At 41.7% G+C, this 23739-nt stretch overlaps 1 protein-coding gene across 7 annotated transcripts in view; it reads right to left on the bottom strand.

The window, feature by feature from the left end:
* Jupiter (microtubule-associated protein Jupiter) overlaps nucleotides 1-23739 on the bottom strand; it is a 41844-nt gene that overhangs the window by 1808 nt on the left and 16297 nt on the right. For 3 of the 7 annotated variants that reach the window (XM_066741989.1, XM_066741990.1, XM_066741987.1), the window contains exons 1-2: nucleotides 14639-15097; nucleotides 1188-1600 (exon numbers count right to left, since the gene is read on the bottom strand). In XM_066741989.1, coding sequence (XP_066598086.1) covers nucleotides 1188-1600; nucleotides 14639-14700 — 475 coding nt within the window. In that variant the 5' untranslated portion in view covers nucleotides 14701-15097. Of the gene's footprint in view, nucleotides 1-385; nucleotides 410-1187; nucleotides 1601-14638; nucleotides 15098-23739 lie in introns of those variants that run through there. The other 4 variants (XM_066741988.1, XM_066741984.1, XM_066741985.1 and 1 more) reach the window with 2 other exon arrangements.

Here is a 23739-nt window from a genome sequence, read left to right as displayed (position 1 = left end):
TAAAAGGAATATAGTACTTGGTGTAAAATTGCAGACCAAACTCAGAGGGAAAAGGTCAAATGGATAGCCTTATTTTTTAATATTTTTTTTTTTAATAGAGAAGCTGTATTTCGAAGAAAGATTTTGGGCATGAAGTAATACACGTAAACAATAAGGAATAGAAATGAGAAAAATTGCATCTAATTTAAAATATTTGTTTACACTATTCTATGTTGAAAGATTTACAAATGTCATGTGAGAAAAAAAACTAATTCGACACAGAAATGAAACATAGAATTTTGGTGATAAATCATAATTAGGGGGCCGAAACCAAACTTCATGTATGTATGTCGAGAAAAAATGGAAGTGTCGTGTCATCTAATCGAGTATCTCGTTGTCAACTTACGAAATCGCTTTATTCTCCTAAAAGCTGCTTGCGAAAAGTTAAAGCCATAATGACATAAACACAAATAACATCATTATTCATTATTAAACATTTCACAATTTCGTGTCTCGCTAATTTGCAGTCGGATAAAATGAAAGGTGGGAGTTAAGAATTGTCCTAAAATGCAGTTAGAAAAATACTCTAAAACGTGACAAATCGTTATTATTAAACGAGCCGGCGATAGACACAATTCAAGGTAGAGACGTGAACAAAGGATAAAATCCATTAAGTGCACTTTTGAAGCGAGGGCTTAGTTTTCGTGTAAAGAGCACTGAATCTTAACCGAATCTCTTCTTCGAATTTAACAACAAGTGCATGAACAGTTTCAAAACATTTATATCGTTGTAACCTGAGCTTTGGCAGTGGAGATCCTTGAAAATGATCAAGTCTCGCAAGGAGAGTTCGTTCAACCGAAGTTGAGAAATGGCAGGTAGGCCACGACATTAAATCCCAAAAGTTTATGTAACGTGGAAACAATAGAATAGTAGGTCTGAGAAAATAGAGGAAAGAGAGTCTATATTGTACAGGTTATAAAGAGACTATTTCTACTACTCGGTTGAGGATAAGCTTTGGATTCCGTTCATGTGCAATGAGAGCTTCATTTTCTTTTATTTACACAGAGTAAAAAATGTCCATCGAGCAATCAAGAAATCAGAATGAAGTAGATGACAGAGCACATGAACGATGTTCCAGGAAAAAAGCGTGTATAGGTTAGAAAAGGAAACTAAAAAGGGGGGAAGAAAATCGAAGCTGCCTGTCCTACCTGTAATATCGTTGTAGCAGGCATTGCTGCTGGCATGACCATTAAGACATCCATTGCTGGACGAGGAAATAATCGTACTACTGGAGCTTCTCCTGGTTGATTTTTCAGGCGAGGATAAGTCGCCTCCTCCACTGAGGGAGATATTGCTGCGCATGTGATTTTTCGAGTTTGGGCTTACAGCTGGGGCATCAGGGGGGCCAAACAGACGTTTGTATGAATCATTACCGGGCTTGGTGCGTGCTGCCACCTTCTCTGGTCCGTTACTGCCAGCGTTGTTTTGATTTGTCGCATCGCTACCGAATAGCGTAGAGCTTAGCTGGGATTGGTTATGTTGCTTTACGCGTCTGGCGCTGGTCTCTTCCGGCCCTGTTCCAAAGATGTCGCTACTTCCACCACCAGGAGGCTTCAGCACTCTGCGAAAGAAAACAACAAGGAATTAGTCAATTGTATTAGTCTCCGTATCTCTCTTAATTTAACGGTATAACTCGATCTTTGCCATTTGCATTAACCAAGAAAAATCACTGTTTAATTGACTATCGGCGCAGAGATTTCCACAATAAAACGTATTCTCGCGCAGAGACCACCCGGAAATAATTAGAAAGTATTTAATTAAAGCTTGCTAACGGGCTTTAAGGATCGACCGAGCACATGTATATAGATGCACACAGGCCCCTCGCTACTCTCTCACACACGTATGTATGTACCATATGGCGTCATTTTGCGGGGCAAATTGATGTCTCGGTCGTTAAAATGGAATACTATACTAAAAATGACTATATGTCTGCCTTCTGCCATTCAGTCCCATAAATATCACGCGGTCATTTCTCCTATTATCTTATACGACGTTTTTGTGCCCCGGCGTTGGATACTCAGGCCGCGTTTACACTTTGGAATGTTGAACACAGAGGCTTATTTAAAGGAGGGCAAAAATATACTAGACTAACCAGCGCAGACTTCCCAAACGTGCTTACCGAGCAAAGCACACATTCGTCATTATAAAGGGGACCTCTTGACGAAATCTTCGCTGGAGAAACAGTCCAGTTACCAGTAATGTCTCGCAATGCTTTCGTGTATTTCGAGCATAACGGTATAAACAAACGTGTGTAAAGAATGATATAAACTGAATAGATAAAAAATAACAATATCACCTTGAACGTATATAGTAATCTTATAAATTGATAAATTCCAGTGACTCACACACACGGATAGCAAACAATATCACTCGCGCGCAAATATCGTATACATAAACAGTGTATACTTTAATTCGCCCTGAAGTGTGAATACAAAAATCGACTTAACTCTGTAATTATAAAAAATATCACTTTCTCCCTAATAACTTTTTCGATCCAAATATAAAGCAGCTTCTAAAAGGCATCTGTAGTAGAAAATTAATATCTCTCGTATTAACGAAAACAAATGAATTTTATGTACAGACCTCGGTGCGAATAAAGTACAAATCCAGTATAAATAAGATTAAATGTAGAAAGGGAGTAATTGGACAAAAATAGAGAGAGTCGAGGGGCAAGTGCGACGTGTCAAAAAGGTACGAGCGATTGAAAAGGAATTCTCGAGGAGGAATCAATGGGAGCGAGGGGAGTTGGGGTCAAGATGGTACGTGGAGCTGGTCCAATTTATTCGGGACGGGAGAGTAGCGATTACCACGAGGGAGTAGCAAGTTGGAGCGTGCGTGGCACGCGTTTAGTCGCGTGCCGCGTGCTCCAATACGATTCCGAGAAGCTTCCACGAAGTCGACTCGCCAATTACAAACAGCTCCCTCGTTTTCTTTTCCCATACCAAACCTGAATTACCCCCTCCACCCCCCCCCCCTCCCTCACAACTCTGAAACGAGCGCTTTTCCCCCCCTATAAAACAACGGGACCACACGTGTTTCCACGCAGCGTTCATTAGCAAGCAATTAACAAGCCAACTAACGCGTGCAGTTCCTAAAAATCTTGCAAGCCGCGATTGCCGCAAAATCATCGTGAATTCCTTTCGTCTATCCACTGCACAACCCATGAATATACATGTACATATATATACTCGTGGAAACTGCTCAAGAGCCGTTTAATTAAATTTCATTGTTTATCGATGTTTAATCAGATATACCTGAAGACATTTCTATGTATCCGCCTATCGACTCGATATATCAATGCTTTATTATTTTTTAATGTTTCCTGTAGCCGCCGAGGACTTTGGATTAGAAAGTTGCGCCAAATTGAATTCAACCGCTGAATCGTTAAAACGTTTCGCAAACTCCTAAAGCGCGAAACGTTGGTAACGATATTGGACGTAAAAACAAAACAAACGATACTTCATTATCCCTGGTTTAACGACGACTCATCGGGATTATGTCACGAAAACAGCCGGTTTTGGACAACGAGGATTAGCATTCTTGAAATATTCATGATTTTCAGTTCAAACTCTTATTTTCACGTTTGGCCGTGATGATAATTCGCGAGCTCTCGAGCAAAACCGAGTAAATCCATTATTGTGAAAACTTGTACTAGTTAGAATTATCAATCACTCTGTACAAAATACATTATACCAATAAAATAATAAAAAAAAAAAAGAAATAAAATTTAACTAATCAATTTCCTTTAAAATTTCCACTTTACTCCTTTAACCATGCAGTTAACAGGTAAACCTTACCGATACAACATTTCTCAACAAAATTTATTTATTCAGATTCGCTCTAAAAATTCCTTAATCCTGATCACGAGTAATCAACACGGGTATATCCAGAGTACCGAACGAGATCTTCGGAAGGAAATTCTATGGTTTTTGTCGATGATCGAGGAGAGCGAGAGTGTTGGCTAGGTGGATCTTACGGGTGAGAACAATGGTGCGTTTGGTCGTGGTGGCAAGGGACAGGATGGGTGTGTCGGGAAATATCGGGACGTGACGTAGCTCGATCTGCGTGATCTTAGTCTCGGTTACTCTGCCTACTTGGAACGATCCCGGGCTAATTGGACCATCAACCTGCCTAGCGAGCAGCACACCTTTCGAGAAGCCAACGTCGATCTCTTAAGGACAAACGCCGCTGTAATTGGTACAGTCGATGCGATGAATTTTCACGGTGCAACGCGGTAATCGAAGGAGAGAGACACGACTCTCGGGCACAGAAATCGTAATCGGAGACTCGCTTTGAATGCGAGATTATGCAGCGGGCGTTTACAAACATGGACAAAGTGTTGGAGAGTGGGAACGCGTTGCTTCATCGAATATAATTATGATTCTATAATGCGCACGATTTACAATGTAAATTCGTGGTTATTTCTGGTGAATGGAGCGAGCTATTCAGGTATTGTGTCTGATCCAAGATAGATCGCGGGAGGCAGCCTCTTTGAATGGATCAATCGCTGCCTCGCGATACGGTTAATAATCAAATGGAATGGTAGGAGGATTTAAAGATTTGTTTAATTAGGAGCGGTTGTATAAATAAATAAATTATTTAAATTGTAGAATATATATAATTTTTTCGAGTTAATTTACAACAGCAAAATATATGAATCTTCCACAACCAGAAGAATCTACAGTTTTTATGCAATAGTTTATAAATCTGATCATAGTTTACGGATCATTTTTCCGTATCTCGAAAATAATCGGTTAACGTCAGCCATCAATTGCGTACAAATTACAACACAACTTAGGATGATGAATGGCCAATGACTATAACTATTTACACGAGCAAAACTTAATCCTGTCAATGATGTGTATCGGTATTTTTACTGCCGATAAAATTCCCTTTCACTCAATCTGTGATAACAGTGCCAAGTTTATTAACTGGAAGCGATTTAGATGTAAAATGCAGTTTCATCCTAAGGATGACAATAGTATACATATACTATATATAGTTCAACAGAGCAATGACTGATGGGGTTATAAGTAAGAAATAAATCGGCGAGCAGCTTCGAAAAGTCGGGAAAGAGTTAGGGAAACCAACTCGAGTCTACTCGAACTCTGAGTTGCGCATACTTGCCGCAGTGGCGCTGCTACAAAATTTTGGCGGGAAATTCAATAACCGAGTCTCTAGCGTCTCGTTCGACCAAAGCTACTCGTTAAATTTCCACAAGACTCATCATTCCAGCAAACTTAAACTCACACGCGTACAACGTTAATACCTCCAACACGCGCAAAATTGATTAACAAACAAATAAAATGGAAAAGAAGGGAGTAAGCGCAAAGTATCGAATAGTCTGAGGAAAAAAGCGAGCAGGTGAACGACCCGCGTGTCTTGGGCTGGGAGTTACGTGTATTTTCACGTTGAAAATTGCTGTAGGTGGTCGTAAGCAGCGCGGTTGGCGTAAAAAGCGTGGAGGAACGTATCTGGCGCGTACCACGGCAAGATAAAGAGGATGGGACGAGTCGGTTGGGGCGCTATAGCTGACTTTTATTGCTACTCGGCGCAATTCGTCTTGTTTGCAGCAGCGCTCGGTACCGATTTTCCTTCTGTGCAGCTTCGCTTCTAATCACGCGCTTACCCCCCCCCCCTCCTCCTCATCCCAACAATCCCCGGATCCCTCTTCCTCGTTTCTTCTCCATCCCCGTGGCCGTCGGCTGGACGGAAAAAGAACGTCCGAGAATCCCGGGAGCTGTGATCCTGACAGTTGCTCGACCGTTATGAAGCTTGCATCCTGTTTAAACTGACAGTAACGAGTATCGGCAACGCATTAAGCCCGAGAATCGAGCGTTGCTCCCCATCGATCAAACGATAACGAATCCAACGTACTTATGCGCTATTGAAAATGCGCCTCGTAATAAATAATGCCCGCTGGTTTATTCAGGTCGTTTTACTGTTATTCCTATATATATATATATATATATATATATATGTATCGAACTGTTCGGTCAAAGCACGGGGCCCACAACTCCGATGAATTTTCCAATGGAGTCGCGCCAATTAAAGCTGTCCAGTCAAGAGAGTAGCTCCTCTTATTCATGGCGCGAGAGAGTTTCTTCCAAAAGGACCACTGGTGTCGGCTCTCGATTATAAATTGACCCGATCGTTAGCCTTCCAGGTGGAAAGCAAGTTGGAAAATTTTCAAGCATTCGCGTGAGTAAACGCTGGGAGCGAGGAGTAAAAGCCGCGCGGAGTGTATAGCATAAATAGTAGCGTGGATGGCTATTAGGCATTCCGCGGAAGTGAATATGATAAATTGATCGTAAAGCGAGCCATTCGGGAAGTAAAGGAGCGCTTGGAACGCGAGAAAGCGTTTTTAAATAAACTTGGGAATGATCGGCTGTCGCGGATTGTTATATAGTACGCTATGGCCTGACACGAATTCTATTTGGAAGGAATACAAAAAGCGGAAGGGGTCGTACCATACCGGCTTGTGTGTCACTCTCGATAACGGTACAGACTGTCACGGTATTTCTGCCTGCAACACCCAGAAGAAGCAAAATTGTGAAAACGAGATGTACACGTGGGAATAGTCGTACGATTTTTACCAAACTGATCTATCCTGGTGTGAATCGGATGATCGCGAAATGCGAGATTTTTATTTTTAATTTTCTTGTTCTTTCCAAGGTGCATCGATGAGGGAAGCAATCTTCGAGGTGAGCGGAGTAATTGAGGTTGGGTAAATACTGACCTAGCCTAACGTGAATCAGATGTTCGTAGTGTATCAACCGAAAGAAGCTGAAGTGTCGAGATATTGGCGAGGATAAACGTCTGGATCTTGTACGAATATTAATCTGCTGTTACGTGAATTAATGATTCGTGCTGTAAGATAATTTTGTGCAAAATATAAATTATGCATTTGCATCTGTGTCGATAAGAAAAAAGTTAAAGTAGTAAGAAGCCAAGGACATTAACATCTGGATCTTACCAGCATTGACCTAGCCTAACGTGAATCAGATGTTCGTAAGTACTATATCAGTCAAAAGAAGCTGAAGTGGTGAGAAATTGGCAAGAATAAACATCTGAATCTCACGAACATTAATCTACTCTTACCTGAATCGATTATTCATGCTATATATAAGGTAATTTTGTGCAAAATACAAATCATTCGTTTGTATCTGTGTCGATAAAAAAAAAATTAAATTAGTGAGAAGCCAAGGGGATTAACACTTGGAGCTCACCAGCACTGACCTACACTAACATGAATCAGCCGATCGAACACGAAGAAATATTCGAATGAAAGAAAATTCTGCTGCATATGAAAATAAGTTTGCGATGATAACCGATAAAATTTTCTTGCTCTCCGCCACTGCTTCATAATCCAATTTCAACGAAGCGGATATCGATTGGCAATTGTGTCCGACGATAAGCGAAATGGCTAAAGTTAGACGTCGGAATGGAATGGATACCAGTCACCGAGAGTCACCGATGAGCAATCCCAACGACAAAGCAGCTAAGCCTGCTCACGCGACGACACGATCCTCTTGCGGAACGGGAAATCAAACGAAAATAGCGTAACGCTGGATCATATCGATTCTCAAGGTTATCGGTGTCACTTTTCCATCTGGTCTCAACCGATATTCATACTTCTGACCTTGACACACTACCAGCACCATATATACATAAACCACCAACACAACAATGAAGAATCCAAAACCTACAAATAAATTTTCCTCTACCCTCGCAACAATTTCCCAAAAATTTCTAAAAAAAAGAAAATTCTTATAACGTCGATGCACCAAGGTCGACGATTTTAATCATTCATCCAGGCGACAGGCGAGTTTCCCAGACGACGATGACGAAAGAGAAAACAAAATGGAGAGAGAAAAAAAAGAGGAGGGCTAAGTCACACAGAAGGGGAAAACGAGTAAAATCGGTGTTTCCTCGTCTGGAGTGGATATAATTACTAACATTAACCGAAAGACGCGCGCGCGCGCGCGGGCTCTTCGCCGTTGATCCACTCGTGGGAGTCCCCTGGCTATGCACGTCGATACCTGTTATTTCACGAAAGGCCATTTTTTTACCCAGTTTCTCGAATCTCTTGACACGCGAATACTTTCTGCTGGAAAGCTCGCTTGAACGAGTTTAATGAGAGTGAAGAGGACGGGGAGGAGGGGGGAGGAGGGGGGGGGGGGTAAACAATAAAGCGGTCGGCAGTGGTTAAGCGAGCGGTTCTCGCCGCGCGGCAACTCTCGAAGCGAATGCGCGCGCGACTCTTCTTCGGAAAGCTCGTAAAGCGAAACGCGCTCGCTTCTCTCTTCCCAGGACTGAACGGGAGCGTGAAAAATATTTTTACGAGCCCCCCTCCCCCCCCCCCCCCCCCCCCGATTCGGTACATTGAATTCCGGAAAGAGATATGAAAATAGTGGCGTTTGTTGGGACTCGGGAGGCAGGAGCGTCGACTCGGCGCACGATCGGACGTGCCAATTACGCTTGTCGACACTCTCCAGTCTCGAGTGGGGTTACGCGAGTTGGCTTTAATGGCCGAAGCTGCGCGACTCGTCTGTGTAAACCGGCACGTGTGAATAGGCGAGTGAAACAGCGAGAAATCCTGCGGGTTTTAACCCTTTCTCTATTTGTCTCGTTCCTAGCTTATTTCTCTCTCTCTCTCTCTCTCTCGCGCGCGCGCGCGCGTGTGTTGAATACGACTCTTAATCACTTTACGCAGTCTCTAATTGCGATTGACTCGCGGATGATAAACGCTGAATCGCGAGAAATTCTCTCTCGTCCCTCGATTCGCGACTTGGACTCCGAGATAATTATCTTGCTTCGAGTGTTTGCGACAGGAATTGCGAAAAAAATACCCAAAGCACAGGGAACAACCTTGCAAACTCTCGATTTTTACGCTGGGTAATACTGGCGAGATAAAGCATCGATGGGAGAGAAGGAAAATGTCGTAAAGAAATCTGTAAAAGCGTGTAATTCGATGGATGGATGGATGGGAATCGTGTGGTGGGTCGAGGGACTGTGAATGTTTATTGTTTTTCGAAAGGATTTTCAGGTTAAAGATCGAAGGTTGGGATGTTAAAAGAATGTTCTAAAATCCCATTGGTTATCGATGTTTGATATGGTATTATTTGTTCTTAATTAAGATTTAATTGTCTTCCGCGAGTCGATGCAAAGAAGTTTATTTATTATCATGAGCAAACGAGGAAGAAGCTGAAGAGAACGAAATTCAAACGAGTCCTTTTCAATATCGATGACGATGATATACGAGAATTTTGATCGATTAATGTGAAAATTCTATTGCTGAGAGAAGAAAGGTCGGTAAATTTTATTGCGTTTTGTGGGAAACGATCTCACCGATAAAAATTGAGGTTTACGACGCGCGGAATCGCAATTCTCATTGTGAATATATAAACAATACTTTTGAGTCGAAAGGACGTTCAATAGAGTTGCATCTCTTTAATTGCGACTGACTCGTCTGCGTCGGGATGACACACACTCTTTCGTGTTTACTATATAGCGATACACGTGTGCGTCCGTGTTAAATATAGGAAAATTAAATAACACTGGAACAATTGTGCGGGGTGTGTAAATTCAGACGAGTCGCTTTCGCGCGAGATGTTGATTTTCCATAATAATGATGATAAGCGAACTTTTGGTCGATTGATGAAACGTTTGCGGGTAAAGGTCAACGACCTTTATTGTACCCGATGGGAAACGATCTTAGCGATAACAATTGAAGTTTGCGACGCACCAGAATGGCGAAGCTCGGTGCGAATGTAGACAATGCTTTTGAATCGATGCAACGTTCAATCGTTTTGCATCCGAAAGACAAACTAGCTTCTCATGTTTAATATGCGTGCACGAAAGGAGAGAAATAACACTGGGATGTTTGCGAAGTCTGATTCAGACGTGTCAGGTTTCCAATCACTATGATTATGGATTATAACGAGAGATCTTTGAACCGATCGATGAAAATTTGCAACGAATGCTACGAAGGTCAATGAACTTTGCTGCACTTAGCAAGGAACGACTTCTGTGAAGCTAAAAAAGTCAATGAATTTTATTGCATTTGATATATAGGAAATTATCTTTAACAAAATAAAACGATTAAATTTGGTGATTCGTTAGAAAATGGGAAGACTCTTTAAAAATAAAAACAATTTTTATTAATAGAACTACGTTTAATTATGCCACATTTTTCGAGAAAAAAATAACAACCTCTGTCTTTAACACGCGTGCAGCATGAAATGACAAAAAACACTAGGTCATCCAGGGACTCTGCTAAATTTTAATGGAACGTTTCCATAGAAGGTTCAGTTAGGACGAGGACGAGGAAAATGATGATAGTAGCAAGTGGTGGGCTTTTCATCGAGCGGCAAAGGAAAATCGTAATTAAGCCTTTTGTCTCTTGTGGGACGCGATTACTGCAAAGGAGCGAAGAGACTGAACGAGAGAGGCTGGTCGATTAGAGACGGGATTTACCCTATGGTCGAGCTTAGCGAGTGTGATTACGGTTAAGAATTTATTTCTTCCAATGGGGCAGAAGACTGTCGTTCGATGGAAAAATTTACAAGAAATTAACAAATCGGTCCGTGATTGGCTGATCAGAGGCTCGATTGCCTTACGTCGAAAAATATAAAAGAGTTGAGTTTTATTTGCGTCGGTGTGTACTTAGGAGGAGACTTGCGTAACAGTAATAATGATAATCATAATAAGGAATAATGGAACCATCCAAGCCTACGAGAAGCTCGATGGCAAAATTGACGAGAAATTAAGAAATTGGACCGTAATTAGCTGACTAGAGGCTCGATTGCCTTACGCCGGACTTATAAAGAAGAAGCGGCTTTTACCGTGTCAGGATGTACTTAGAAGGAGACTTATATAATAATAATAATATAACAATAAAGAATGGCAGAATCATCCAAGCCTACGAAAGGCTCGCGATGGCAAAGTTTACGAGAAATTAACTAATTGGACTGTAATTACGCCTCTGCCTGGCCGATCGAGCGGGATAATCGAGCGTGTTCCAGTTCCTTCCAGAGAAATCGTTAATTTATCTCCCAATGCCTCGATATCTTCCCCCCTGCAATTTAACGAGCAAACTCTATCGCTCGCTCAATGATTTTCAGACATATCCGACGACACGAAATTTACAACAGTTTGCTAGAGAAATTGAACCAATTACTGTCTACACACTCGTTTATTTACTCAGTGCTCCCTACCCTATTTATGATTCGGTCTGTTTGGGAAAACTCTGCAATTTTCTTTCTATAGATATAGATACGCTTCGATGAAAAAAATGCATGTTATTATGTTTTCTCTCTTCTTTTTTTATTTCCTCTGATGAGCTTTTTTCCTTAATTGTACGATTTTTTGTTTCTTTATTTACTTAGTCACCCCCACCCCTATTTATCATTCGGATTTTTTGGGAAAACTCTGCAATTTTCGTTAATTTTATATTTTCGATACTCGTTTATCTCCATTCAATTTTCCCCCCATATTCACGAATCAATCCTTTTGTTAAAACTCAACGGTTCATCGATACAAAAGTACATCGACGAAATGAAAATCCACAAAATTCCATTTTCCCTGAATTTCTCTCATTAATCTCACATTCGTCATTACTCAGCGTCTACAAAAACGAGGTATTTCGTTTGGAGTCAGCTCGGTAATTAGAGAACGCTCGAGTTTATCAAAGTCGATTTGAGATCCGAGGCAAGTAGCACGAGGCTTCCTGCAGCGTGACACTATTAAAATTATTTTAGCGGAAAACGTGGCAAAAGAAAGTAAAAAAAAAGAAAAACTCTCAAGACCTGTGCTAAAGAGTCTCTCGGTGCAATTATTTTGAATTTTTAACGTGGCTCGAAACAAGCGTTTATCGAGGCAAACTTGGAAAACGCGAGTCTATAGGGAAAATGGGGCATAAACGCTCCACTTGAAAAACTTTTGAATCGATTGACAGTCATTCGTGCATGGATAAACAAAGTTGGGGGATAATTTAGAGTGTGTATCCTTGGATTTCTAAATGCAGAAAATGGAGTAAAATGTCGAGGAGGCACAGGGCCAGCGCGATTACTTACCGTGCGAACTTTCCGCCCAGTCAGACCTTGGATCCTTTCTCCATTCGGTAATCGTTATGATTATCGACCATTTGCCAATTAGCGTGGCTCGGACTTTTTATCGACCACTCGTAAACGCGTTTCGCGAGGAAGAATTTACTCGATTGCTCAATCGACGATAAACCGTGGAGGCAGAACCTTGCGATTAATCAATTGTCAATGTCTCTTGGCTGGAAAAGTTAATTGAAGAAATTCACTCAATTACTTGATTTAGGAATTATTATCTAATTAGCGAGGCGATTAGAGAGAGAGAGAGAGAGAGAGAGAGAGCAAAAAATCTATGGTATTCTCTTAGGAGAATCGTAATTCAACGAAGAAATTAGAGAATTTTGTTCTTTAATGAAATTCATTAGAAATCTTTTTTTCAACTTGCCTATTTATACGCGTCGATTGATGTTTAAATGATTAAACACTGCGAAGTGATTTTTTATCCAATTGGAGGGAGGAGGAAGCGTGGATTTAAGACTCTGGAGCAAAACGCGAGCAAAATGCAAATTGGTCGAAAGAGGTCGCGAAATAACTCGCCGCGAGTTGGACGCACATTTTTTTAATCACTTAAGGACAAAGACCCTGTTGTTGTGTCGAGGCTGATAGAGAAAGCTTTGTGATTTCTTTGAAAGTAGTTCGTAAACCAAAAAAATGAAGATACTGCGAGAAATTCTTGTTTTTCAGCTGCAGCTACCCTTGAGAGAGAGAGAGAGAGAGAGCGAGGTGCTGGAAGAGGCCATTAGTGAATTCGAGCGATATATACAGGGTGGCTCAGAAGTCGTAGCACAACTAATGGGTGATTTTATATTGAAAAATAAAATAACAAGAGGAAATTGTGACGTAACATTTTTTCACACAGAGTTCAATTTTCGAGATATTCCAGTTTAAAGTTCGTTCAACTGCCGAGCGATTTAGTACCATTTGCACATGGCGCGTCTATTTACAGCTGTAACATTATAGTCACATGCTGCCAAAACAAAAAATACATATCAAAGTAGACTCAATTTGAACATTTAGAAACAATTAAGCGAAGATAGAGATTAGACACATTCTGAATAAATAATTATTGGAGTATTTAAATTTAATGCTGACTAATGTTAATAATAATAATTAACTGGGTCATAAATTCTTTGTGATTAATTTGATTTATATTAATAAAAGTAGATATGTAATGCAGAATCCGTCGAGGCGTTAAATATTACAACACTTTGTTCGCAAACGCAAATTGCTTTTACCTATTATCTTTGAAGCAAATCATAATAGGATGTCCAGTGTTCTATCTCTTTAAGAACATTAAAAGCTCTCCCTGGCGTAAACCCATAATTTCAAACGCAAACCTGATACAACTCTAAAATTACGGATTCTGCACTTAGTTTTATTAATTAACACAAAGACCACACTAATAAAAAAAACTAGGACTCGCATTACAGTTATAAACAGTTACTATTTTTAAATACGAATACCGTATACATTTAACCAAACCTAACCTTAAGATTACATATCCACCTGAAAGCTAAGAGAAAACTAGAGAATTAAAAATGTAAAAATATAATCATTGGTAAAATATTTAAAGCAGCTCTGACTGAACGACGCACCCTGTATAAGCGTCACAATTAACGCCATAATTTCTTCAATCCTCTTTGCAATAAATATTTGGTTACGAAGAGAAACAAAAATAGATTGAAAAAAATTCTAAGAGAAATTTTATCACTCCATTAGGGATAGCCGCAACGAGCGAGCATATTTTGAGGGAAAGTGTCCCGAGGGAAACTGCGGAAAGACCGCAGTGCGTCACTGAGAGCACAAGAGTTTACCACTTTTTGCTACAGCCAACGATGTTCTAGTTCTATAAACGTCTGTAGGCTTCGTTAAAAGACTATGATCTTTGTTGACAAAATTCTACATTCTCTCAGAGAAGAATAAAATCAACCGATGCGTCGAAAAAATCGACAAAGTGTAAATAAGCTGGCATTGTGCACGTTGGGGTCTCGAGTGACCATGATCTTTGTTGACAAAATTCTTCATTCTCTCAGAGGAGAGAATAAAATCAGCTGATGGGTCGAGAAAACCGATGGAGAGTAACTGAGCCGGCGCAGTGCACGATTGGGGGAATAGCACAGATTCTTTTTCAAGAATTTTTCATGTTAAATCTTGATCAAATTGAATGTTTAACACAATGTTCGTGTTACTAACAAAATTACGAATTTCCTCTTTTTGCTATAGATAACACGTTGTCCAGTTTGAAACGTGTATGTAAGTCTTATGAGAGACCATGATCTTTGTTGAGAATATTCTAAATTCTCTGAGAAAAGAATAAAATCAGCTGATAGGGGTCGGGAAAATCGACGGATAATAATTGAGCCGGCGCAGTGCACGTTGGAGGATTAGCACAGGTTCCTCTTCAAGAATGTTTAAAGTTAAATCGCGATCCAGTCGACTGGTTAAAACAGTACCGATGCTGAGCAAATTCTTGTAAGATAATTCTAAGAGTTTACCTCTTTTTGCCGTAGCCAACGTTGTCTAGTTCTACGTGTCTGTAAGCTGCATAAGTGGCCATGACGTTGGTTGATAAAAATCCGGGTTCTCTCTCGATGGTGAATAAAATCAGCTGATTATTCGAGAAAACCGACGGGGAGTGTAACTGAGCCGGCGCAGTGCACGATGGAGGTTACAAGATCCTTCTTCAAGAATTTTTAACGACAATTTCGATCCAGTTGGAAGGTTGACACAATACTGATGCTGAGCAGATGCTAGTAAAATAATTGTCTGTAACGTCCTTGACCCGCGGGAGAGCGGAGATAAATGGGGCGGGAGAGGGAGGAGGCAGCCACCCTCTGCAGCGGCTGGATCGAACTAAATTTTCCAACGCGCGAGAGAAGCCAAACCGACCGACGGTTCTAACCTCGACTCGTCAAGGTCCGCAGCGCGCAACGTCCGGACGAGAAACTGGCAGCCGTGGCAAGATCCAGCCGGTATATAATGCCTCCTCCTCCAATGATGCTTCCTTCCGCGCTCCCGCTCCTTCCCTCACCACACCGCTATTTCCCCTACTCCTCCCACCAACATCTATTCATTCCCTAATTCCAATTTTTTATCCATTCGATTGCTGTAATATCGTCCTCAACGATATTTGCTCCAAACGTTACAATGGTCTTCTCATTGTCCCCCTCAAAGACACTACTTTATTGGTAGAATTGTAAAAATATGTTTACAAAGTAACAAAACTCTAAGAATTAGATTCTATAGATTGTGTTTTGGGTAAATTCAAGGAATAATGCCTTCTCGCGCGCTGATGTTTTTCTTTCTTTCTGGCTTGTTCCCCCCTCACCCCTCCCCCAACATTCATCATCTTTCTCCATTTTAATTTAAAAAGTTTCATTCTTCCAAACGCTCTTACATTGCCCCAATTGTATCACAGCAGTCTTTTAGTTTTCCCTTCAAAACATTAGACTGTTCTCAGAATCGCAAAAACATGTTTACATTCGAGTCGTACTCTAAGAATTGGATTGTGGAACTCGTATTTTTGAATAATGCTCGGTAAGCCTGCGGTTCCACGGAACGATACCACGATAGTTTCTACAGGGTCAAGTTTTCAAAGCTGCAACAAAGAATGAGTATAATCGTTGCTTACACTTCTTTCTCGCTTGCTCCTAAATCTCTCACTCCCACGAGCTGTCAATTTTTTTCCATACAGGCGTAAAAGCTGTCTCCAGCGATGGTCTTTCTTTGTCCGGGCTTTTCCCCCCTGTTAACCAGCGCAGCGCGCACGGCCTCTCCACAATCAGGCGCATAGAGAAGTCGCATTGGTTTTCCTGGTTTGCCTGGCAGCAGAGGATATGCTTGGCTCGCAGTTCGCACACCCACGACACATCGGCTCGTCAATTTCTTCCCCGGAGGCGGCGGTTCTTGCCCGGCAACTCGTTTAGTCGGCGCCGTACATTTTCACCCCTTTCCCCCCACTTTTTTCTCCCCCTCTCCATTATTATTCCATTTACCATTTAGCAGTTATTCAGACTCCATATTCCTACAGCTTTATTAATTTTTCACGCTCATAAATCTATCACTTCCTCCAAATATCATTTCTATTGTTTTCAACCGATTCCAAGTTGACTCCTCGAGTGGCACATTCATATATTCAAACCTCTCGAACACTGTCCCTACATATTATTTTGTTTTTAGTACGATTGTAATCGTCGATCTTCGTTCTCACCCTTTTCCCCTATTTTTTTCTCTCCCCCCCCCCCCCCCCTTAATATTTCATTTACCATCAAGCAGTTATTCAAACTCCATATTCGTACAATTTCATTCATTTTTCACACTCACAAATCTACCCACCCCCTCTATTCTCTTCCACTATCCTACGTGTAGTATATTCAGTCCTTTCCAAATTGACTCGTCTACTAGCATTCGTGGTGGATTTTAACCCCTTCGCGCTCCGTCCCCCCTCCAGAGTGTGGGATTATTTTGTTTGTAGTAGGTTTGTCTGGCGATCGGTCCCGTCTAGCGACGCCAGGCGTCGTCGTGCATTCACCTCGATCGATAGGCAGACAGACACGAACACGAATGTGCAATGGTGCAGTATAGTACACGCTGCAGCACGTGCTGGTAAGGATAATGAGCGCCGCCCATCGGACACGCCAGCAACAATGGGTACTCTTCGCTGAGCAAAAGCTGCAACGAAAAAGAAGGGAGGCAAACTCCATGCTCGCTTTTCCGAGGCTTAAAACGCTGAGGGCTTTGCGAGAGAAATTTTGCGAACGTGCTATATCGCGTAGTCGAGCCTCGTTGCTCAATATAGATCCTTTTCAGAAGAGGTCGACGCGCCAGTAAGAGCAAAACTTAACCCACTGAGCCATTGTACTCACCAACCTGTCAATTAAAATGAATTTATCGATTCGCCTTGATATCTTCGTACGCTTAATTTTACTTAGCAATTACGCCAATTATCCGAGGAACGCCTTTTCACCTCTCCAACGTTTTCCTCGAAACCGCTTTATTCCACGTTTTCCCGCAGTTTCTCGCAGTGCGATATCCGCTTTAAGCGTAATTTTACCTACGATCTTGTTCTATCACATCGTGCATAGTCTCTTTCTCTTTCTATTGACAAATCTAGTTCAGCAGATCGCTCGATTGACGTACAGTGTACACAGTTTTATCCAGAATTTCTCCGTTGAATTATTTCTGTCTCGTTTATGGGACTAGGACGAAAAATGACTAATGTAAATATTGTGTTTGTTATTGTTATGCGAAGGCACACAGGGTGCAGCATGGTAAGACCTTTTGTTGGTTTCGCGTTATCCTATACAAACAAATTCGTTTGTTATTGTTTGTACTAAGAACTGCTACTGTGCATTCGATTACTGAACTCATCGGTGATGCGTTGTTTACATTATACAACTTTATCCAGATTCTTCCTATTGAAATATTTCTCTTTGATTCGTAACACTGAGTGTTGTTGTCACACGTATTTACACTACATAAGATAGTACAAGAATGTTTACCAGTTTCATATAATCGAATACAAACAATTCCGTTTGTTTTTGTTGATACTGAGAACTGCCTCTGCTTTAGTTGTATGAAAACAATGAAGTTCTCTTTTAAAATATTTTCACTCTATTCACATATAACTCTAGATGAATGTTATCGTCACAAGATTCCGTAATGCGCATAGTAGCACAAAAATATTTACCAGTTTCACTTTATCGAATACAAATAATTTCGATTGTCTTTGTTGATTCTAACAACCGCTCCTATTTTGGTCGTCCAAATTCAATCAAGTATCAGAATTCTGATGAAACCGGATGACCGATCACAGGATTGGTCGAGTCGCAGTTTTTTTAGCGTGACGCTGTTTTTCTTGATAACGACAGCTACGCAATTTAAATAGGAGGTTTCGATTGCTCAAGCTCTTCCGCTCCAATGAACCATTGCGAAGGCCACTCTGGAACGATTCTTCCAGGTGCGTCCTCCTCTACACGCCTTCTTTCCACGTGATCGTCAGCACACTGACGAAAGGACTCGCGCCCATTTTTATATTGTCAATACGCATCCATCGAAAAACAAGGAGGACGTTGGTTAGACTCGTTCATAAAGACTTCCTTTGATACACACTTTTGCGTCCAGACGTAATCACTTGTGCAGAAACTTCCTTGAAATCTGGCGGTCTCGAGCATCCCGGAAGTCTGCTTTGGGATTTATCGTGGATTACCGCTCTTCGAGTTCTCATTGGCCCATTGAGAACCGACCGACTCGTCGGTATTAAAGCTTATCGCACGCGGTCTACACTATTTTTGCTAATATTCATAGACCCTCTCTCTCTCTCTCTCTCTCTCTTTACACTCTCTTCCTCTCTTGTTCTCCATCGAGTGACCCTCGAGAAAATCTTGAAAGCGAAACCCTTTTAAAACATTACAAGCGCAGCGTATTCCAGCTTCTCCGAGTCAAGTTGAAGCTCGGCTGATAGAAACTGGATATTTATAGGAGAATCCAATCTTTGTCAGTGCTCTCGATAAAACCTCTGCGAGCTTTATAAAAAAAAAAAAAGGGAGAGAAATCTTCTGGTTCCCCTATTATTTTCGAACGTTTCCTTTTCAAGCGTTGCTCGAGCTCGCGCTAAAACTCGCTCTTGATCTTGCTTTATCGCTTTGCGGAAACGCGGTTGGCCACGCACGTTAAATGACCGCACACCGCCTCGGCACGATGCACCGCTCCAAGATACCAAGCCACTTAATGAAAAGCTGCTTCGCGGAGATAAACCCGAGAATTGCTAGGAGAGAATTCGAAAATGCTTGTTACAAGAGCTTCGACCATGAAAAACTCCAATTACAGCTGCCTCTTACAAACAGTTTGAACTTTCAAAGTACTTGTATACAAAAGAGTCGATTTCCTCGATACGAAGTAGAAGATGATGAAGAAGAAAAAGAAGAAGAGTAGTAATGCTGGTGAATTAGGTAAATTTGAAGAAACGCTTTCGGTCTGTCGAGTTTTGCGACGAAAGGAGGAAATGGACGGGGGACACGAGCGTCACCCTCGTGTCCGGCACGCAGAGGGACATCACCCCTCGTGGTGGACACCCCTTTCGGATAAAGTATCGAAGCCCTGCAAGTTCGCTACCCCCGCCACCCTCGACCAGTCACGTTCACGATACAGAAGCCATGCCACGTTCCAGATGCATTCGTGCTTCTTCCAAAGCTGCCAATGCCACTACCAACCAGTCGAATGAATATCTCGTCAAACTAAGAGAGTTTCTATTCTATGGGAGAGATATTGAGAACTTGGTTGCGTTTCGACACGATTAGAATCGTCTCAAGAATAGTGCACTCCGGGAAGTGATATTGTTTAATTGCAAACGTTTCTATTAGATAATATATTTTGTCCAATTGGCGTTGCATAGTAGTTACAAATTTTTTCATATAAAACAGTGTCCTCCTTATCATAAATATTCACCGATACAATAAAATACTCCTACAACAAAATCAAATAGAATTTCAGAAAAAACTGACATCTTGCGAAGAATATTTAAAATTTGTGTAATACAATTGTCCACAGATGTTTAAAAGAGGATATCGTGCGAGTGTTGGAAAGGGGTCATTTTGGTCACGTGACCCGAAGCAGAGTGGAGGACCACTCGCATGCAGGCACGCACCACTCCGGCGGAAATCTTCTCGATGAAAGTCATTAGGATTATTCGTGCATTCGAGACGTGCCGTTGGATATATAGGTTGCAACGCCTGACAAACGACGAAATTACCAATGGACTCTGAGAACTCGCAGGGTCTCACACCGACGAGGCACCGTTATCAGAAAACACGCGACGCTATAGGACACATTCGCACGAATTTATCACGCTCCCATGCATGAACGACCAAAATCGAAAAGCGCAGCGCCCGATGATTCGCGTCCAAGAGGAGCTGATATCTGGGACAAAGCCCGTTTCCTCCTCGTGCTCGAGATGATGAACTTCCAGAGATGTTTTATATATATATATATATATATATATATATATAACGATATAGCGTTATTATTATTATTTACCAAACTCGAGGATTAATCGTTTCGTCCAAACAGGCGATTTATATTCCAGGCTAGATGGATTATAATTGCCACGGGGTATGGAGTATATTTCTTAATTTCCACTGAATACGCGGTTGACAGCCCGTAACATCTCGTTTAGTTGGCTGAGCCAGCGTTTCTTTTCTAGAATGCGCATACATTGGCAAACCGCGAGGTTTGATTAACACCGAGCGAGTTAGTTGTAGATTCCAATTGGCACAGCGTGGTAAATATTTTACTCGACATCCTGAAGAAAATTGTTGGAAGACTCCTATAGTCCTTCAAACGAGGTTCCAGCCGATATAAAATAGAAACGAACTCGTTACACTGAAATACCACAATAGTCTCGTCCCTGGTACCACGTAATATCCAACGTGGATATTCCTGGGGGGGGGGGGGGGGGGGGACGTTCCCAGCATTTTCCCGATATCAAGGACAGAGATGCTGTCGCGAGAGATCGCAGGATAGCATAAATGAGGATAGATGAATCCGTATTACTTCGTAGTTGCGAGTTGAGAGCATAACGAATGTTAGTGAGCGTTGGGGAGGGGGTAGACTCGGCAGATAAGTAAATATATACGAAGGAAGAGCGTCTGGACAAATGAATTCTCGGATTGGTATGGAAAGCAATATAAATCATCGAAGCTGCTCAAACGTTCCTGTACCGTTACAGCAGTTGGATTGGAAACAGAGAGCTCAACGCGGACTTTTCTGAAATCCAGCGTGACGGCAAAGTTGCAAGTGCGCTCGCGAGCCACTCGTCCTCTTAACAGCTGACGGGATCTCCCGGCACTCGAGATGAGAATTTCGCGCTCCTCCGGTCTACGGTGGAGATAGTCCAGGCTCGAGTCGCAGATCCTGACGCTCCGCAACGCTTTATGCCTTCCAACAGCCAATTTATCACAACAAAGATAATTTCTTCTCTCTCTCTCTCTCTCTCTCTCTCTCTCTCTCTTGAAATTAACTCTTTCTCGGACATTGCAACGGAATCTGAACTCCAGTATGCACATCGGTCCAATTAAATGAGGAATTCAACAGTTGAAGAAGAAGCTTCAATTTTTCTTCAAATCAACGCAAATCTTGAAATTTCCTCGATCGTCTGCGAGAATCCAAGAATTCTCTGCAGAAAAGAAACTTGGCAGAGCAGTGGTGAGTTTCTAGACGAGTTGATGAGACGAGAACCGACAGGATCCGCAAGGTGGAATCGAGGATTCTCACTGGGTGCGTGGAGGTTCCTTCGGGTGAAACCGCGGAACGTCGGGACGAGTTAAAGGATGATGGATCGGTGCGATGCATCCTTGCCTTTTTTCTTCCAACGCATATACACTTACATACACGTGTACCATAAATTATAAGATTAATTAAGGCCCACCTAGATCATGCGAAAGCCAGCTGAATCAACTTGGCTGATGCGATCTTTGCAGAATCGCACGAAAATCCTCGAGCGATTCCTACGTACGAAAATCAGCAACGTGTAACGAGTGTGTAACCGGCTTAATTAGGAAACGGAATTAATCGACTGAGCGTAGACCAAAAAGCCCCTGAAACCTTCGAATCCTGCGATATCCGCCGTGGCCCTCGAATTTCACGCCTCGCTTTTTTTTTCACTCTCCGAGCGTATCTCGATAATACCGCAGACGTTCGTTACGTCACAATGGGAATTACGGCGTTTCCATGCGTCTGCCTTAAGAAAGAGCATTGAAAGGCCCGAGAAGGATGAAAATGCGAGTAAATTGAGATAAATGGTGAGCCGGTGGATCGCGTTAAAGCGCATAAATTGGTTTTATCGAAAGGTGAAAAGTGAGACTGATGGTGAATTGTTCTTATATATATATATATATATATATAAACTGGCGCAATCGTAATGCGGAAAAGCGCGGGAGAAATTGACGAGGGAAAAGCGGCGGGCCTCGAATGCTGGCCGGAAGTATCATGGGAGCATCGCAGCGTCGGGGTTACGAGTGTAACAGCGATTTATCGTTGTGTTGTGTCGGCGCTTCAGGAAACGGTCAGTGAAAGTCATTAGAATTCGTGGGATGCGCCGTGGCCATTGCACGTGTATATTTGACCAACGGTACCAGCGTCCGTTGCAGCGAAAACCACCTGGTAAACCTCTCTACGTGATCCTAACGACCAGCATACCAATTCATACGCGCACTCCGCCGACGTGCTTTTAATCGGACAACGCGACGGTTTTTCACACTGGTAATATGTTGCTGAATCCTCCTAACTCTGCAGAGTAACGATTCAATGATATTGGCCCAAATGTTTGCTGGTCGAAGCATCAATTTATGATAATTATCTGTGAATGCAATCATTGAAGAGATTCTTATTGAAAATCGAGAGAATTTGCAGTACTCTTTGCATTTTACCAAATTTATATCAATCAGAAACTTTTGCAATTTTAATGTAACCTCGTGACTGACCCAAGTCATCGATCTATATCTTAGGTCCAAAGCTCTATTTACTGCAGCAGCATTTATCACGATCTCTAATATGATCGTTGATGATATTGATACGGACAATCGAGAACATTTTGCAAAACTTTCTACAATAGAATCAATATTAATTATAATTTTTCTCAGTACCACCATAACCTTAGCACTGCCCCGAGTCATCATTCAATATCCTCGGTCCAAAGTTGCAGTTACTGCAGCAACATTTATGATAATAATCTCTGGAATCAGCGAGGAGATTGATATCGACAGTGGAGAGCATTTCACGATACTCTTCGTAATAGAGTCGATATTAATTATAATTTTTCAGCACCGTTGTTCGAGGAGCGTGACTCCACGAGGTCCCTCGTTGGATTATTGCCATTCCACGTGCACTCCGAGTCGAGTATACACGGGATGTTGAGGATTTCAGCGGTGTAAATCGAAGATTTCACCAGATTCATTGTTGGGATTGCAAAGTTCAAATATATATTTTTCCCTCGTACGAGCGAAGCGTATATACGAAGAAAGTTGAGCGTTTCATCAGTCCTGGCAGCGTGCGCAGTGCACTGGCTAAATACCACGTGCGATTGTTTAGGATCGAAGGAGAATAAAACGCTTTATCGAGCGATCTCATCCTTTGCACGTCCTATCGGAGAGCCTTGCGCCTCCCGTGTGAACGTGTTCGATGCTTAACTCAGCCGCGAACCACTCGCTTTCATCGACAACTCGGTAACAACGTACTTCTTCTCATGGTCCAGTTTAGCTTTCGCAGTTTCAACGATACCATGCAAAATTCTAGTATTATCGTTTAATCGTATTAATAAGTTTCAAAGTTTGAATAATCGACTCATATGGAATTGTATCAAAATAAAAAGTGTAAATTTTGTTGTATTAGAATTATATGCATGGAAAAATTTATTCAATTTAGTAATTGAAACAAATATCAAAATTTTGCAAAGTCTTCTTCAAGTGTAAAGCCTCCTAGTAATTTTTTAAACAATTGTATCTTGAAAAAATGACACTTTTCGTCTTAAAAAATGAGCATCTGCCGGAAGCCAAAAATTCTGGTGCTGATCATGTTAGTATACTGTACAATACAAAAAGTT

This window comes from Prorops nasuta, unplaced genomic scaffold (genome assembly GCF_024137725.1).
Source record: "Prorops nasuta isolate Cenicafe-Biocafe unplaced genomic scaffold, Cenicafe_Pnas_1.2 PNAS00027, whole genome shotgun sequence".
NCBI classification, from domain to species: domain Eukaryota; kingdom Metazoa; phylum Arthropoda; class Insecta; order Hymenoptera; family Bethylidae; genus Prorops; species Prorops nasuta.
Note: the sequence above shows the minus strand (reverse complement) of the source record. Positions and strands in the feature narration are given on the sequence as shown.